The sequence below is a fragment of the Pempheris klunzingeri genome, chromosome 7, assembly GCF_042242105.1.
Source record: "Pempheris klunzingeri isolate RE-2024b chromosome 7, fPemKlu1.hap1, whole genome shotgun sequence".
NCBI lineage: Eukaryota > Metazoa > Chordata > Actinopteri > Acropomatiformes > Pempheridae > Pempheris > Pempheris klunzingeri.
In genome coordinates this window covers 4,494,853-4,513,005 of record NC_092018.1, presented here as the reverse complement: position 1 = coordinate 4,513,005, position 18,153 = coordinate 4,494,853, and the positions used below count along the sequence as shown (strand labels likewise).

The 18,153-nt window shown below is 42.1% G+C and overlaps 3 protein-coding genes across 3 annotated transcripts; 2 read left to right on the top strand and 1 right to left on the bottom strand.

Annotated features, from left to right (window-relative positions):
* Positions 1–409: 409 nt before the first annotated feature.
* Positions 410–5,211, top strand: LOC139203947 (D-amino-acid oxidase-like). The gene is made up of 11 exons (XM_070833867.1): positions 410–423; positions 1,142–1,337; positions 1,420–1,534; positions 1,858–1,934; positions 2,415–2,480; positions 3,013–3,067; positions 3,189–3,293; positions 3,391–3,473; positions 3,729–3,846; positions 4,130–4,228; positions 4,309–5,211. Exons 2-11 carry the CDS (start codon positions 1,144–1,146, stop codon positions 4,432–4,434), a joined length of 1,038 nt encoding a protein of 345 aa, XP_070689968.1. The 5' UTR covers positions 410–423; positions 1,142–1,143; the 3' UTR covers positions 4,435–5,211.
* Positions 5,212–5,447: 236 nt separating this feature from the next.
* On the bottom strand, positions 5,448–11,533 carry svopa (SV2 related protein a). Its single transcript, XM_070833932.1, has 16 exons — positions 11,499–11,533; positions 10,200–10,357; positions 9,750–9,835; positions 9,543–9,641; positions 8,985–9,056; positions 8,685–8,809; positions 8,526–8,589; positions 8,272–8,397; positions 8,057–8,185; positions 7,870–7,943; positions 7,658–7,734; positions 7,273–7,377; positions 6,798–6,909; positions 6,634–6,715; positions 6,427–6,516; positions 5,448–6,334 (listed from the first exon to the last, which is right to left on the bottom strand). Exons 1-16 carry the CDS (start codon positions 11,531–11,533, stop codon positions 6,122–6,124), a joined length of 1,647 nt encoding a protein of 548 aa, XP_070690033.1. The 3' UTR covers positions 5,448–6,121.
* Positions 11,534–12,525: 992 nt separating this feature from the next.
* usp30 (ubiquitin specific peptidase 30) lies at positions 12,526–17,827 on the top strand. Its single transcript, XM_070833957.1, has 13 exons — positions 12,526–12,633; positions 13,918–14,027; positions 14,113–14,286; positions 14,386–14,489; positions 14,606–14,704; positions 14,845–14,890; positions 14,979–15,073; positions 15,187–15,246; positions 15,349–15,435; positions 15,643–15,723; positions 16,265–16,487; positions 16,576–16,687; positions 17,195–17,827. The coding sequence occupies exons 1-13, from the start codon at positions 12,563–12,565 to the stop codon at positions 17,445–17,447; spliced, it is 1,515 nt and encodes a 504-aa protein (XP_070690058.1). The 5' UTR covers positions 12,526–12,562; the 3' UTR covers positions 17,448–17,827.
* Positions 17,828–18,153: the final 326 nt, after the last annotated feature.

Genomic DNA, 18,153 nt, shown 5'->3' with positions numbered 1-18,153 from the left:
CTGTGTGGTTGTGACTTGTAAGGGCTTCATGTACATGATGTAATATTACACTAATAATAATAATAATAATATTTACTTATTGTTTTTACCTTGTTTTGCCAAGCTGTAGTCCTACAATTAATTATATTACATTATGTCCTGAATTTGTCCCCATTATTACATGTTTGAGATGTCCCAGTGAAGTGCACCCAGAGGCTGAGCTTTGCACCCTGGGCCCTGCTGCTGTCTCCGCCCCCCTGAGCCCTGCTGCTGTCTCCGCCCCCCTGAGCCCTGCTGCTGTCTCCGCCCCCCTGAGCCCTGCTGCTGTCTCCGCCCCCCTGAGCCCTGCTGCTGTCTCCGCCCCTCTCACATGTCTCAGCTGAGCTCACTTCTTCTGACAAACTTCAGCTGTTCCGGCGGTGCGGGGCGAACACGAGTCCGAAGGTACTCCAACCATATGTTTTTCAGATGATCTATCTGTGCAATAACTACTTCGTTGTGCAGCATTTACACAAGGCTTAGTTTTTCCCTTCTATGTTTCTGAAAGTCTGCCTCGCTGAAATAAGATGCTGATTTATCCGACATGTTGCATAATATAGTGCTCTCCTATTGTAAGCTGTCAAGTTTGCAAAAGTTTTACTCAGGTGCAAATAGTGTATGATTCAGATTTGTTAATGCGCTGATAACAATTACCTCCAGGCAGCCACACACACACACACACACACACACACACACACACACACACACACACGTGGAAAAGGCTTTTAAACTAAGCCAAAGTTACTCTGCAGGGCTGCACAGTGGGTATTTTATTTTTGTATCTATTTGTTTTATATTTATTGTCATGTCATCAAGACTTCTACATTGTTCTTAAAGAGACATTTCCTGCTTTTGCTTTCAATTTCTTCTTCGAAAGTCTGTAATACTAATATAATAATAATAATACATACATACATACATTTTAACTAATGCATTATTTAATAATAATGATAGAATATTAATGTTCTAATCTTTTATCAAGTCACATTCATCCAGTGTAGTAGAAGACAATGCAGTTGAGACCCAGATTGTCTTGTAGGTCTGTTTACATATAGGATGCCTTAATGTGAGAGTAAGTCTCATATATGAATGTGTTTTGTCTCCTGTTGATTCAGTTGTTCAGACATGCGGGTGGCAGTGATTGGAGCGGGCGTCATCGGCCTGTCGACAGCTCAGAGCATCTATGAGCAGTATCACTCCATCGTCCGTCCACTGACCATTGAGGTGTATGCAGACCGTTTCACTCCGCTGACCACCAGTGACGGAGCTGCTGGCTTCTGGCAGCCATATCTCTACGACAATGGCAACACCCAGGAGACGTGAGTGCGTTCTCTTTTGATTCTCCGCTTTATATCTGCAAAACTTCCCTCCTTTAACGCTACATTTGTCCTCCTCATGTAGCAAATGGAATAAAGAGACATTTGACTACCTGCTGAGCTTCCTCAGTTCACCAGAGTCCATACAAATGGGAATATTCCTCCAGTCTGGGTACAACCTTTTCACTGAACCAGTGCCAGTGAGTAGTGCTTTGTCCTGCACAGTGAGTCTGACCTCAAAGATTAGACCTGTTTAAGAAGCCTTTTACAACCCAGAGTAAAGGCAATGTGCAATTACAAATGAAGACAGTTACAATGTCACCTCAAATAACTCATTCATACATTTTTCACATGTGGTCAATTAGTACTCAGCCTGACGGACAGTAGAGCTTTGTTCAGCCGCACATACATGGGTGCCTGCAGTGGTTGGGAAACATTAACAGAGAGGCCTCACCAAGGGTAAACTCAGATTCAGGGGTTAATTGGGGTTCTGCATAGTAAGTGTTGTGGTTTTGTTTTACAGGATCCCTCATTTAGAGACATTGTCCTGGGCTTCAGGCACCTCACAAAACGAGAACTGGAGATCTTCCCTGGATACAAGTAGGTTTCTGCAAAGACAGCCATTAAAGCAGAGCACTGAAAGAACATAAAGCTGAGCTGCAGTTAGTTAGTCAGGTAGTTATCTATTACCCTGTCGTAATAGATAACCCTTCCCACATGGGACTACAAGACACTGCTGTATATCAAACGTCAAGAATACAACAAGACAGCAAGCCAAAAGAAAAACACACATCATAAATATATATGTACGCCTACAAAAGGCGTCAGGTAATAAATGCTCAGAGGGAAAGACAGAAATTGCTTATGTTACTTTTGATCCTGATAAAACAGCTTTTTCCTCATCTGCCATGTTTTCTCCAAGTCAACTTAAATGTCTCATATGTCAGTGTCTGTGCTGTGTTTTATCTTACAAAACAATATAATGTGTGGCTAGTATTATTTATGATTGGGTGGATAATTCTGTGTCACTCTGCTCTGCTCTCACACTTGTAACACATTTTTCCCTTCTAAAATGTTCAGTTATGGGTGGTTCAACACTGCCCTCATGGTGGAAGGTAAAACATACTTACCTTGGCTGATGGATTGGTGAGTGATTAAACATATCTCTGAGATAACCTTAGATGTTGTATCAGCATTGTCTTTCTTACCAGACCCAAACAAGTCAAGAGGTCATCCTGGTTGAGCTGTTTGATATCAATTATTACCCAATATAGCATGACAGGAAGCACCTGCATGGTTGTTACATAAATCTGCACTCATTTCAGTGGCTTTTATGTTCCTATTTTCTCCCCTGAGATCAGTAAAGTCTTATCTTATCTAGTCTAGAGACCTTTATACTACGTTTTTTGCAGTGTTGTTGGATATAAACAGTGCAAAGTGAAAGACAATGATCTGATTAGTGTATGAAATGTGTTTAAAGTGTTTCCCCTACATATCATTACCTATATACTGTGCAATGAACAGTAAATCAGTGAAAAACTACACAATCTCCCAGATGTCCTCATGTGTTTTTTAGAGTAGCCAATTCCTAATCTTGAGTTGCTTCAGTTTTAAGAGAAGTTAAAAAGTCTGGTTTTCTAGTGCTGATAACATACACGTAGTTCTGTGTTTTTCCCAGGTTGCAAAAGAGAGGGGTGATATTTAATCACCGGAAAATTCAGTCTTTCAAGGAGGTTAGTTAAGGCTTTTATATTATAGTTGCATGTACCTCATTGACCTCAAGAAAGACTCACAAAATGTTATCACTTGTTCCATTTGTTATCTCTTATCATAAATGTCTATTCCTGAATGTAGCTGTCAGAAACTGGGGCAGACGTGATAATAAACTGCACTGGAATGAGATCGGGAGAGCTCCAGCCTGATCCCGAGCTCAAACCAGGCCGCGGTCAGATAGTGAAGGTGAGAGCAAGCGGGTTCAAATGTCTGTAAATAGTGTATATAATCAACAATGAAGGCACCATGGAAATATGAACTTTGTTATTCCTTTGTTATCCAGGTGGAGGCTCCATGGCTGAAGCACTGGATTCTTACTCACAATTTAAAAACAGGAGTCTACAATTCACCGTACATCATACCAGGGTACTTTTAGTGCCACAAAACACTGAACTTAAGGGACAGACAGCTGCTCCTCCTGTAGCATTAATAGTGAGAGAGTACTCTGGTGCTTTTGGATGCAGAGTATCATACACATATTACATGTTGCTGTGCAGTTTTAGTTCCTGTGGTGTTGTTATTTCTGAAGCCCTACATGGATTTGCCTTTTGCCTTCTGTCAGAGTACTTGTAATTTTTTTGTAGTTTGTAAAACAGTGTTTTTCTCTGCTTGTGTCTGCAGGAGTCGTCTTGTGACAGTTGGTGGGATTTTCCAGTTAGGAAACTGGAGTGAACAGAACAACTCCACCGACCATAAGAACATCTGGGAGGGCGCTTGCAAGCTGGAGCCAAGTCTCAAGGTGAGATTAAAAAAAATGCTATTTGTCTAAAAGGCCATAAAACGACTTTCTCTCTGTAATAAATAATAGTAATTAGTTATCTCTATTGCTTAAGTGTTTAACATTTTGCCTTTGATATATTCATACTTTACTACTATATATTTGTAATTCAGTCCTCTACAAGGTACAATTTGGCAGCAAAATACTTAAATCTGAAGGCACAACACGTCAACTGTATTTAGCTGCCTACTGTGCAAAATTCGAAGCTTGAGAAAGATTTTGTCTTGTTGTTCTCTAACTTCAGCACGCCAGGATAGTAGAGGACTGGGCCGGCCTCAGGCCTGTTCGCAATAAAGTGCGACTGGAGAGGGAGACCATACAGTCTGGTACATCTACAATAGAGGTAAACTTTAACAGCTGAGCAGTGTCTAACATATTACTTTTAACTTGTTGAACTTCTAAAATATCCTGCCTCTCATTCAGGCCATACACAATTATGGCCATGGAGGTTTCGGACTCACCATCCACCGAGGCTGCGCCCAGGAGGCAGCGAGGCTCTTTGGCCAGATTGTGGAAGAAAAAGGCAAAGGTCCTAAAGCTCGCTTGTGAATTTCTGTCTGACAGCAGTGACTGATACACTCTTTTTCAAATTTCAAAGTCAGTGCCTTTTATACCAGACTGCAGAATCTGGTCTGCACATTCAAAGCAAACAGATATTCAGTATCACATATTTTTAGGGTTATTGCTCCACAGAAAACAATGTAATGTGTATGCAATGCATCACACTCTTTAGTAAGAAATAACAAGAACCCACTGCTCTTTTTGAAAGATTATTTACTATAGTATTATACACATTTACATCCAGTGCATTGACAAGAATCTGTGCACACAGACACTTAATGCAGCACTAAATCTCAAACACTGGCAGGTAAGACTCGGCTTGCTGAGCCTGTACTAGTTAATCTCTCGGACTTTTTTTTTTTAAACAAAACTTTGCTCAGTGTGTTACTGGTAGAACCAGTCTGTCTCCACATCACCTTTGTTACAAACAAAAGCAAAGACAACAACTAAACCAGGTATTGATACATTATTTACAGAGAGACAGAATGTAACACCCTGCTAAATGGTTGTGTATGCATGTGTAAGTCTATGTGTGCAAGAGATGCAGCATGGTTTATAGATCGTAACACCATATACTCGTGTTATTGTCATTTTTTCATCACGTGATGCTTACTAACCAGGTTGAGTCACCTTTGGGAGATGAAACTACTCCTTAAATGTTTTAATACTTAAAGGTTAATTCACGTAATTTCGTTTTCAAATGCCGTCCAGGATCTGTGGACTCTGTTGTGCTGTAACTATAAAATATTGTTGACTGTGTGATGCCACTGATGTCTCACCAAGGCTTTGGCAGATTTGTCAGTTTGTTGTAAATAAAAGGACTGCATAATGATCAAGACATGAGGTGATATTTTCATTATTACTTGAGTCATACCTGCCTTTCCTTGTTTCTTAAGCTTTCTTAAATGTGAGACAATGCTGACACAAGAAAATAAGAACATATTTAACAGAATTTAAAAACAATGTTGTAGACAAGAAAGTCAGTGACTTACTGTGCAGTATTTCCTTTCACTTGATAGTGAATCTTAAATGAAGTGGCCCCACACCTTATTTAATCCTATGTGGAACTGTCACTCCAACAATGCACCTTTTTTTGTAAAGCTGAGGTTGTAATTAGTGAACTTTAACAGGCAATTTGTGCGCACAAAAAAATGCTCTTTCTTATCTACGCATTTATGTCCATTATGCTGCAGCTTTTTCATACAGTCAAGAGAGGGTCTCTCAAACACAAGCAGAATAGGTAGTTTTAAGGCTCTTTGAAAGTAAGGTGATTACTTGAAGCTAATACTTTATTACCATCTCTATTCTCCTTTGCTTCTCTGGCATTATAAAAGCAGGATTCAAATACTTTGCTTGAAGTATTTGAATTCTCACTTATTCAAGAGTGGTTCACATGTCGTCCACCGTTTGTTTTCTCAATCTTGCACTTGTTCAGGTCTTTCCAGTCACCCCGTGTGCAGTTATTCAGTGGCAAAATTGTGACAGCAATAGTGGTTTTAGACTATATAATGACAATATATAATATTTGTGCTGCCACTGTGGTGCCTAAAGTGAAGAATCATTGGATGGGGCTGGAGTTGCACACAGAAAGCTGGTCTAGCTTTTCTTCGCCACTCCGTGTCTCTGTTCCTCACTGTGGTCACCTCTCTCGGGTTGTCCTCCAGCTGACGTGTCCTCAGCCCTGAGAGCCGGAGCTGGAATTAGGGATTCCCCCTGAGCTGTGGGAGGATGCCCGGCCCACCATCTCTTGGCCCCACTCTCGGTGGCTGGACTCCTGCAGGCCCCGGCCTGTTGTCTCAATGGGCAGCGCACACGAGGCGATGGCGGCTAGGAGGCAGCAGCAGCAGTACACGGATAGAGCCAAGTATACGGATGACTCCAACATCACCTGCAGGATGAAGCCCGGGGACAAAGACGAGTGATCACCACTTTCTCGTGTTGTGATGTTTTTAAATTAGAAAACTGATAGAAAGGTGTTACCTGCGCGACAAAAGGTGTAATGAGGGCACCGACTCTGGCCATTCCACTGCTTGTTCCCAGACCTAAAGCCCTGGTTGCTGTTGGGTACACCTGCGGAGTTTCAGAAAATCCTGAGGAGGCTGCCCTGATGTTGTCTGATTTGTACTAATAACTGTTTGCATTTTACACAATACAAGCAAAAAAGGGCTCTCTGGTTGGATATCTTACCTCTGGAGTGTACACATAGGCAGCCTGGAATCCTCCTGCGATAAAAGCTCTGGCAATGAATATCAAAACTGTCATGGATGCTCTGCAACAGAGGAACAAATAATGTTTTATAACTGACAGCTCCACAATTTCATGTTTAACGCTCTCACTAGTGTTCACCTCACCTCCCAACGCATCCGTAGAGTGGAATGATGCACATGGAGAAGATGAAGAAACACAACGCCATGGTCTTCCTCCTTCCCAATCGATCAATAGCCCACAGTGTCACCAGCAGTCCTGTGCAACAAAGCAGATCTTTCTCAGACAGACATTTTGACATGTCCTTGCAGGAACAAGCAGAGGTGTAACTAATAACGTTAATGATGTAATAGGAGGCAATAGGAGAAAAACACCACTTATCACATGTTAATTAGCTTTTTTGTCATTAATTACTAAAAATAAACAGTAGTAAATCAACGCAGCAATGTTAACATGATGTCAGAGTACTAAATCTGTCATTACCATATTTGTACCTATGTTTACTTATCTAGTAAATATGGAGAAACCATAGCATAGCACAAACTGTCTACTATAACTAGAATTATATTATAAAAATATATTGAGTGACTTTGTGAAGACAGAGAATGAACTAATATGTACCTGGGAATTCAGATAAGGTGGTCCACAAGAGGTCTTTGTAGTCGTCAGAGTTTAGATATTTGCACTCCAAGCTGCATCTGAGCTCCCTCTTATTACCTTTGGACACTAGAGGGAGGTACAAAAAAAACATTCACACCCAGCAGCTCTGAGTTGCTTTTGCAAAAACACACTATAAATGTATAGAATTTTTTTTCCTGGTGGACATTTTGATTTGATTCAGATGTTTATTCATTAAGAATATACAAACTATTAATACAATTACCTGTTTTGGTTTTTAACACACAAGTCAGTGAACAGCAATGTCTCATTCAGCAGTGTACTGAATTAAAATGTGTGTGTCCTTGGGTGTGTGAGGGCGTTTGTTGGTGTTGGAGGAGTGACTCACTTCCACATGCACCTCCCTCCTGAAACAGCTCTGTAGTGAGCAGCACCAGTCCGTAGTAAGAGAAGGCATTTGCGAACCTGAGGAGAAAAAGAGACAGGATGAAACAACGGCGGTTCACATGAGGTGATAAACTTCATAATCCCTTAGTGAGTAAGAAAAAATCATTGAGTGATAACTGAGGATGTGACTGGGTGCCATTATCATTCACCCACCAAATAAACCACAGCAGAACTGTGGTCCAGCGAAAGTGCGATGAAAATAAATCTCGAATCTTTCCACGATCCTCCTAGTTAAAAGACCAGATTTTTAAAGATCTGAATATACAAATGACAACATAACAGGCAGCATACATTAATATTTTGTCAAGAGAATTTCTGCTCTGCTGAATCAGGCTTTTACCTGTCGGGCAGCGATCAGTTTTCCCAGAGGCATGGGCGCCCCATTCTCTGTAGCAATGCGTTTCAATGTGTCCAGAGCTTTTTCCTGGTTCCCTGTCAGCACATCGTATCGAGCGCTCTCTGGTAGCCACTGCTCAGACATGTCATGACAAAAGCTGTTATTTGTAACCAACACATGTTGTAGAGCATTTCAAGACAAGATAACATCATACTCACAAAACATAGGATGGCAAAAATGAAGAGAGGAATGGTAGAGAGGCCGAGCAACCAGCGCCAGCCCAGAGTGGGCATCACCAGGATCGCTAAGAGGACCTCAAACACAGTGCCCAGAGCCCAGAATATCTGCAAGACAAAAACTAAATTACATAAAATTCTGCTGGCAAAAGAGAACAATTCATGTCTGGATGTCATTTGCATTATTTTCAGACGGCTGCTACATGAGTGAGATAGATATGCAGGTACGTCCATACCTCAATCAGCAAGATGCATGTGGCTCTGGACTTCATAGGCAGAAATTCAGCATACAGTGTCACCCTTATGAAGAGGAACATTTAGTTCCCATTAGTTAGATAAAAGTCAAATCACGAATTACACTGTAGTTTTCAGAGAGATAACTGAGTGTTACTCACGACTGTGGCGCCCCTCCAATACCAAAGCCAACCAGTGCACGGAGGACGAGGATCCACCCGTAAATAGGCGCAAATGCACTCATCAGGCCATAGAACATAGTCCACAGCACACTCATCTTGAGACCCTGTGTGGTGCATATGATACAGTACAGTGTCTGATATGTATCACGTGCTTTCATTCAGAAACCCAAAAACATGACTTCTTATTGCCCATAAACTCAAGTTGATGATGTTTGTCTCACAGGAGACAGGATTATATAAATCCTCTCCATGTCAAGCTGAGGCTTTATTAGAACTTACTGTCTTTCTGCCGTATTTGTCTGATATGTTTCCCCAAAGAGAGGAGCTGATCATCATCCCAATGAACACTGCCTGCATCAACGCAAGAAGAATAATAAGGGGGTCGGGAATGTTATGTACACATAGCTGATATTATTCACCTCCTGTCATGTATGTTTTCAAACTGCTGTCAGTAGTCTGGCTGTTTGTTTTGGTGTGTGAGCCACGGGACGTCAGTGAAGGTGAAATTTCCATTTGATTATCTTCTAATGAAAAGTAAATGTTGTATTAATCATATCTAAATCATGCACTGTTCAAGGTCTCACCATGTGACAGCTCTAGTAAAACCTACTGTAGCTCCCCTGTTGCCTTACATCGTACTCAGAAAAGTAAATATGCTTCTGATAGTCTTTCAAATCAAGATATTGCGACACATATCTAATGACATTAAAAGCCATTAGGGGCCCTACTGTTTTCCACATGGTTGTCGCTGCTCAATACAAGCACTTATTTCCAAACAATACCTAAGCACTAAGCACTGCAAGGAAGAGCACTTTAGAGGCATTAGAGATCCATTACCGATGTAAGCAGTGCCACCTCGAGGCTGGGCAGTCTCCATTCACAGTGGAGCTGTGGGGCTAAGATGCTGAGGATCATCATCTCCATAGCATCAGCCATCTGAGCAGGCGGAAAATCAAGAGTCACAGGAAATACTAGCGTTTACTGAAAAACCTGAACACATATAATATGTGGAAATGTGCATTTTCAGCAAAGAGCAGCCCTCACCCAGGACAGCCCAGTGAGGATGGAGAGTTTCCACTGAAACGTCCCGAAGCCAATGGCCTCTACGGCATCTTCTACCATGAATGTGTCTGAGGGAAAGAGCAAAGTGAGAGTACTTAAAGGGGCAGATATAAACCTTGTGTGAACAGTGGTCAAACAGCTTCCCTCAGAAGTAAACTGAAGGTGTAAAACTGCAGTGGAGTGGTGTTGATATGTATTGTTGCTATTTCTTACAAACAGGTTGGGCCTGATCTAATAGATCCAATAAGCTGTTGTTTCCAAGCACGAAAAGAAAATCTGAAAGCTTGAGACAGCAAAAGATCTCACGCATCTGAAATCATGTTACTTTGGGGAGGAAGGACAACAGTGAGAATGAGCTTATTATGACAGTGCAGGGACAGGGGAAGTTAAAGAAGTTGTGAGTGTGTAAGATAAAGCCCTGCTGTACTGTACCATCAGTTGGGTTGGCAAACTCCCGAGGAACTGGAGCTCCATCTGCAAGTGCCACAGACTCCAGATCAGTCTGTTCTGCAATCTTAACAACCTGCTCTCTGCTCTCGCCATCCTCCTCGGAGCGTGTGCTCTCACCTGTGCGACGGAAACGGACAACACTACAAACAAAGAAACAAAAAGCCCAAATCATTTTCAATAATACAGGAAGATGAACATCTCTACCATATGAATTTAGGAGGACTGGTGCCAGGGCATAGCTGAGCACAAATGAGAGTCAGAGGCTGTTGCCTAGGTGATATGAGCTTTTTCTAGATGCAATTTTGTGAATGGGTGGTGATTTCGTCCTATGTGCGAACCAAGTCAGGCCAACTGACAGCTCTGCACACTGTACTTTACTAAATAAACACAGATATGCATGTTTTCTACAGCTGGAAGGTATAATCTTCTCCGACATGTGGACAACAGGCGGTTCATTATGGATGAGAGAACTTGGAGAGCGCAAGTGATGTCTTTCTTAATCACTGTAATTACATAACATAGCCTACTTACAATGGAAGGTATCAGTACTGTAAGCCAGTTATCAGTTTCATTTTAAAGCTCTGTAGATAGAAACACATACAAGTGAATGTATCACAGCAGTGACATAGCCATGTCTTTCTTCTGCTTCATTCTCTGGAGTAGATTTGAAAGTTCAAACCCACATCTGTCCGTTTTTTTACACTTTGATTGACAAACAATTTAATTTGGATAACTCGTGTGTCCTTGTGTTGTGTCCTCTTTCCCCTAAAGATGCTCACATATAATTATTTAACTCAGCATCTTTGAGAAATGTTATTTATGACGGCCAAGCTATGGGGCAGCCTTCAGGAGGGCTGAAATAAATCACGTTTGGTACTGAGTCATGACAGCCAACACAATTACAAGTTAAGGTGGAAAACTGATCAGCTTAGAAATCACAGCAAACCGGCTCCCTATGAAGATATTAAACCAAAATAATCTTCTTAGGGAAAACGCCACGGCTGTAAACAAACTGCAGACACCAGAGCATGCTGAGTTTGTCTTATTTCTGTCTTAATCCAGCAGCGTGTCTCGGGTATTATAACTGCATACATGCTGTTACTAAATTAACTGCTACCTTTAAGGACTGTGGGGCTATTTGTGGTCCAACGAGCTAATCAAACAAACGCGATGCGAAGCAGTCAGAGGGCCAAACATGCTGTCATGGCTGAATAATAATAATAATAATAAAAAAGCCAAACAAAACAAAGGACGCTCGTTTGCTGGCTGAAGTCTACTCACGGCAGCTGTCTCAGTTGGAACAGATCATCGTCCATTTTGCTGTTTACTGACTGACGCTCCGGTTGGCCTCATCGCCGTTCACATTATCACGACGAGCAGCGATTTCAGCACCGAGGAGAGCGACCTGCTCCGGGTGTCCGCCGGCAGCCAATGAGAGGCCGCCCTGAGAGAGCCACAGCACGAGGCGGGGAGAGAGAGGGGGAGCGGATGGCACGAGCTCAGGAGGATCCGACACCACAGGACTGCTGATCACCGTGTGGTCCCAACTTATCAGCGCCCTCACACGGGGCTGTGGTGGCGCAATTTCACTTTTAGAGGCAATGTTTCATTTATGAGCGGCTCCTGGATGATGACAGGATTATCAGGGAGCACTGGAAGTAATTAGTTTGGCCCCTTCCAAAAACAGAGGCAGTCCAAGGTGCTTTGAGTAACATCTAAAGGAAATTTAGTTAAATCATTTAGTTAAATTTAACCGTTTTAAATAAGATGCAAAAACAGAAAAAAAAAAAAAAAGAAAAAAAATCAACCAAACATTATGGATATGTATGGAAGCCCGTTTCCGCCGGTGAAAAAAAAAAAAAAAGCTGAGATAAAAAGTCATAATTACGAGATAAAAAGTCTCTAGACCAATTAGAGAACAAATGTTAGGTGCTACAGAGAGGTAAAGCTTTGAAAGCTTTTTAATACAAGAATATAACATTCAGAAATTCCTGTAAGAATCCAGAAAATATGTATCTGTAAAATATTTGGCCAATATTATAAACAGATGATAAGATGATAAATTGTTCATTTCAAGCAGCAATCAGCACAAATATCAGGAGCACGTTTAGAAATATCCTGTCAAACTAAAAATAGATGCAGCAGTGAGTTAAAGGAACAACTCACACAAACATTTTCTCTTGATGAGGTCGTAAATAGATCATGTGACTCCAGAAATGTGCGCAGGAGTGAAGGTAAGAAGGTGTTGGTGGTCGGAGTGTAAACAGTGAACACGTCGGTCCGCTCCTCCGTGGGTCCGTCCGGAAACACGCCACTGAAGACGGGAGTTCCGCAATGAAAGCAGGATGTTGTGGTGCAGACCAGAAAGCTCCGATAAGCTTGTCGGGGAGTTCCTTGGCACCGGATCCGTAGTCAGGTAAAACCTCCTCGCTGGCAAACAACCCAGTAAAGCTCGTGTTAGGGGCAGCGAGGCCGGAGCAAAGCGGGTCACGACGCCGCCGCACGTCGAACCCGAAACATGCGCAGACAAATACGGAGTCGGTTCAGCGTCACAATCACGAAAAGCTGCCGACGGGGACGCGTAGCTATGAGACATGTTACCCGTGCCGAGGCTACAAGAGAGCAGGTGCATGTGAATTTAATGGAGGCGACATAGTTCGCCGGTGGCGGCCTGACCTCGGGGTGGTCGGTAAGTTAGCTTAAACTCAGCTAAAGCTAGCTGCTAATGTTGGTGTGAGCTGGCTCGTGGCTCGTGTCGGTATTAACTCAGATAAAGTCGCGCAGCGGTTGCAAAACAACCTAACTAACATAATAAGTAACGTTTTAAAGCTTGCTGACTGGTGTGCAGGCAAACGAGGCTAAGTTGGAAGCGGCTTTGCTTGATCTGGTCTGTTTTTAACTCGGATAAACGACTCAAAGGTTAATGGATCACACTATTAATGCATTTGTTTTGCATTACTTTGGACGCGTTGTAGTGCCTGTTGCTTCGAATAGCAGAAGAAAACGCATTAGTTGGGGTTTCTCTTAAAACTGTTCACAGTAACTCAACGTGATTAAATCACTCAACAGCAGTGGGACATAGAGATAAAAGCACAAAGGCACAAATCACAGCCTAGGTCCATAATACAACTACTAGTGTTCAGGGTTTGTTAAAACGCCTTCAGATGAGTTATTGGCTCAACTTGAAGGTCATGTTGGAGGCTATTGTTGTTAAATTGTATTACATCATACTGAGTGGTGTATCAGCATTTTTATCAATGAGGGTGGAAACAAATCTCACTATGACACAGTTCACTGCCTCTGACCCAGAGAGACGGTGGAGAGCAGCACAGATCCACATCGTGCTCTCTGTTTCGTGTGGTTGTGTTAATTAACACTATAGATTTGCTGCTTTATATTGTTTGTGTACATTGTACAATAATTCTATAAGCAACATTAACAGTTAAACTTTTATGGTAATGGTGAAACAGGTAATTAGATATTAACATCTCTAATAGTGCGCCGATCCAGTTAGATATAGTAAAACACATATTACACCATTACATTCACTTATTATATTATATTATTATTTCATCATCAACAACAGGCATGATGTATGACTGTGTGTGTGTGTGTGACTGTGACCCTCATGCCTTCCTGAATCTGTTATTGTTTTCTCTCGCTGATTCTCTCCTTCATTAACATAATTTGGTCTTTTCAGAAACAAGATGATAAAAAACTGGGGCGTCATCGGTGGGATAGCTGCTGCGATTGCGGCTGGAGTATACGTTTTGTGGGGCCCAATTACAGAGAGAAAGAAGAGAAAGAGAGGTGAGCATCAGTAGGAGAATATGCTGCGCACACTAGATGTTGAGCTCTGTATGTAAAGCAGTAACTGACTCGTGTTTTCTTTCAGGTATGGCACCTGGTCTGTTGAACTTAGGCAATACCTGCTTCCTGAACTCATTGCTTCAGGGTTTGGCAGCATGTCCGTCCTTCATCAGGTGGCTGGAGGAGTTTTCAGGTTCGCCTACGATCCAATCATGCAAAGACAACCAGCTGTCCGCGACGCTGCTTCAGCTTCTTAAAGGTATATAAGACCAGTGATATAAGTAACCATAGCACAGTGTACGTGCAGTGTTTGTTCATATGTTTGACATGGAATATGTCTCTGGTTTTGCACTGACAGCTCTGTCCAGTGATGAGCCTGGGGAGGAAGACGTACTTGACGCCGGATGCCTCTTAGATGTTCTTAGACTTTACCGTTGGCACATCAGTTCATTTGAAGAGCAGGTTAGCCAATAATGCTTCTGAGTGGTACGTTCTGATATTTCTATATTAACTGTAGGTGCAGTGTTTTTATTAAAATCTTGAAAGTTGTCTCTCTGCGTTGGTTTATCTGCTGTCAGGATGCACACGAACTTTTTCATGTCCTTACATCGTCTCTGGAGGAGGAGCGGGATCGTCAACCCAAAGTCACTCACTTGTTTGACATGCAGTCCCTGGAGGCAAGTTATCACCTCTCTGCTTGCTTGTCCTTAAAACTGCACACAAATGTCTCTCGCATGCTGATGCCTCCGGTGTGCTCTTGTAGAAGTGACAAACGTGGTACTGCACTCCCAGTTATTCTGTGTTTGTTTTACACCAGAGTCTCCCTGATCAAGATGAGAAAACTATGACCTGCAGAAGTCGAGGTAAGGCAGAATGAAATTATGGAGCCTAGCATATCAAACCACAAGTAAATCTTATTATTTCATCTCTAATATTTCTTTCATTTTGCAGCCCCTCTTCACCCAATACCAAGTCCATATAAGATTCAGCATCCTTTTCATGGTCGTCTAACAAGCAACATGTCGTGCAAACGCTGCGAACAACAAGTGAGTTGGTTTGTTTGTTTTTTTTGCAAAGAAAGTGAATGGCAAGTTAGTTTTTGTTATTTGGCCTTTTAGATTCTCACTGTGATTTATAGCTCTGTTTCGCTTTTGTTTAGAGTCCAGTGCGATATGACTCGTTTGAGAGCCTCTCCCTGTCCATCCCTTTACCTCAGTGGGTAAGCAAAACTGTCAGGAACACATGAATATCACAAGTTAATGTGCTTGATATACCTTTTTGTTGGTCTGTTTGTCATAATTTCATCTGCATTTGTCCCCAGGGCCGACCTATCTCTTTAGATCAGTGTCTTCAGCATTTCATCTCCTCAGAAACTATCAAAGAAGTGGAGTGTGAAAACTGCACAAAGGTAAAATCTCTACAATATCAATGTCTTGCCAAGTGCTGGTAATAATTCAGTTAAATTCTGTAATTTACTGGAAACCTTTGCTACAAAACTGGCATAAAGGTGCTTCCAATTGCTTTCATATGACACCAGAAAGGCCTACGTGGTCCTTTTGCAAAGGTGTATTTTGCTGATTTTGTTTTGTTTCTCTTTTGGATCATTTCTCCTTAGCTTCAACAAGGGACCACGGTAAATGGACATGTTCTGGAAAACCAGAGGACAACATTTGTTAAACAGCTAAAACTGGGAAAGGTAACTGTCATTTAGGGGTGTCCCCGACCAAGAATGTGGGTTGCAGCACTGTACCTGGTACTGAACAGAGTGGAGGAGATTGACATTGGACTGGGTATTTTTCCCAGCTCAAAGCCCCAAACACTTTGCAACATGTAAAGCTAGGAGCCTGAATCTGGTTGTTATGAAATGGAATATCCAGAGATGTAAAAATAAGACAGCAGTATTCATTTCTCAAGCATTGCTATATAAAATCAGACATTCTGCACCACCACACAGCCCAAATGTAATCATCCTCTGTTTCAACACATTCTCCCCACTGCCTTTTGCATTTATCATGTCACTTGAAGTAAAGTAGTAGTAGCCTAAGATGTTAATCACTATTTAGAAAATCTGTGCACCACTAAAGCTTGTTTTTGCCCAATTTCGGAGGAGAAAGGAAACAGCTAAGCTTTGAATGAATCTGAACCACTCATTATATCTAATCCTAAATGTTCAAAAATGTGTTTTTAAAATCTAATAATCTGTTTTGTCCTTTCAAACGTGTCCCTTCCTCTGCCAGCTCCCCCAGTGCCTCTGCATCCATTTACAAAGACTGACGTGGTCCAATGAAGGAACCCCCATCAAAAGACAGGAGCATGTGCAGTTCACAGAGTATCTATCAATGGACCGCTACAAACAGAATGCCTCCACACAGAGAAGTCAGCGGATCAAATGTGCTGCGAAGCCTAAAAAGGCAGAAAATTCAGACGGTCCCGTGGAGAAGGCCACCCCTAATGGCACTGGTATGCTGGATTTATCAACTCTGTATTCACTCTGCTTCATATTCAGTTTTTTTTTCTCCTCATCCATTTGTTGTGTTTTGTTTTCCAGATGCAGAGCATCGTAACAACAACAACAAACCTTTTTTCAATGGAACCTGTTCGTCTGTGTTTCTTCACTCTGCGGGTGTGAACCCACAGCTCGGACTCGCATATGACTACAGGTAAACACAACATCAAGGTGCAATAATCCAAGAAACTCATGCCTCCTTAGCCAAGTTGTTACAGAGCGTGGCACGAGTGCATGGTCAACCAAACGTCGCCAGTTTGATTCTATCTGCCGATCTTTGTCGCATGTTGTAGCCCTCCCCCCCATTTCCTGTCTGTCTCTCACTTGCCTATCAAATAAAGGCAAAAAGACAAAAACAAGAAAACAGTGCATGTATATCAAGCTTTTCAGTGTCGTGAAGATCGTGAAAACTTTTTTTTTTTTATTAGTCACTGCGTACATAACATTTGTGGCTTCATCTATCTGTCTGTCTGTTATCGGCCTTAGTGGCCTTCACAGTTACCAGATGTCAACCCAGTGAAACACATATGAGAGATTTTAGACTGATGTATTTGACGACGTTCCCTGGCACCATCACTGAAACACCAAATGAAGGATTATTCTTTGGAGAAATGGAGTGCAGAGACTTATGTGACACCCATCCGTATGTCTTTCCTTCCAGTTCTACAGAGTACCTTTTCCAGCTCACGGCTGTGCTGGTTCACCACGGGGACATGCACTCAGGACATTTCGTCACGTACCGTCGCAGCCCTTCCTCACCTCACAACTCTTCGGCGTTCAGCTCCCAGTGGCTTTGGGTGTCAGACGACTCGGTACGAAAAGCCAGTCTGCACGAGGCCCTGGCTTCCAACGCTTACATGCTCTTCTACGAGAGAGTCCGAAGACTGAACCTCGCTCTGCGCTCAGAGGAGTAGCCAGAAGCTCACAGCCTCACATCCTGACTGACTGACTTCTGCCTTTTCGTTACATACGTGTCACAGCCGTTACAACACGGTTACCAACAGGTGGATTAGGACTTTGTGACAATGAGACCAGACAGTTTCTGTAGAAATCATTTTACATCATGGACCAAGGTCGTTGTATGATGTGTTCCGATATTAAATCCATGAGCGGCTACGTTCTCTGATAGAGTATAGGAGGCTCTTAATCCCAAAGATTATGGATATGCAGGATTTTTAGTCAAGTATCATTGATCATGTAAGATAATTTTCTTTGACACGTGTAACAATTTCTGTCATGTAACATTTTGGCTTCGATGGGACAAAAAAATTGGAACACCTGACAATAAAGTGCACTCTACCGTAAAAGTCCTGCAATACACTGTTCTTATGTGAAGTTTATATTATTTTTGTTCAAGCTGTCGGACTCAACTCTACAGCACATTTTTAAGTTTTTGGTGTTAAGGTTTACTGCAGTTTACTTCAAGGGGTTCCTGTTGTTTTGTCCACTGCCTGATAATGTTACCCAGAAGTTGTTACATATGAAAAGTCAGATAGGTAGGATTTTTTTTCCTTAACTCTGGTTCTCTATCGTCTAATCGAAATAGCCTAATGATTCCCGGCAGCGTGCGTACACCTGTAGTGGACACAATGTTTCAAGCAGTTGAATTTGATATTTTTC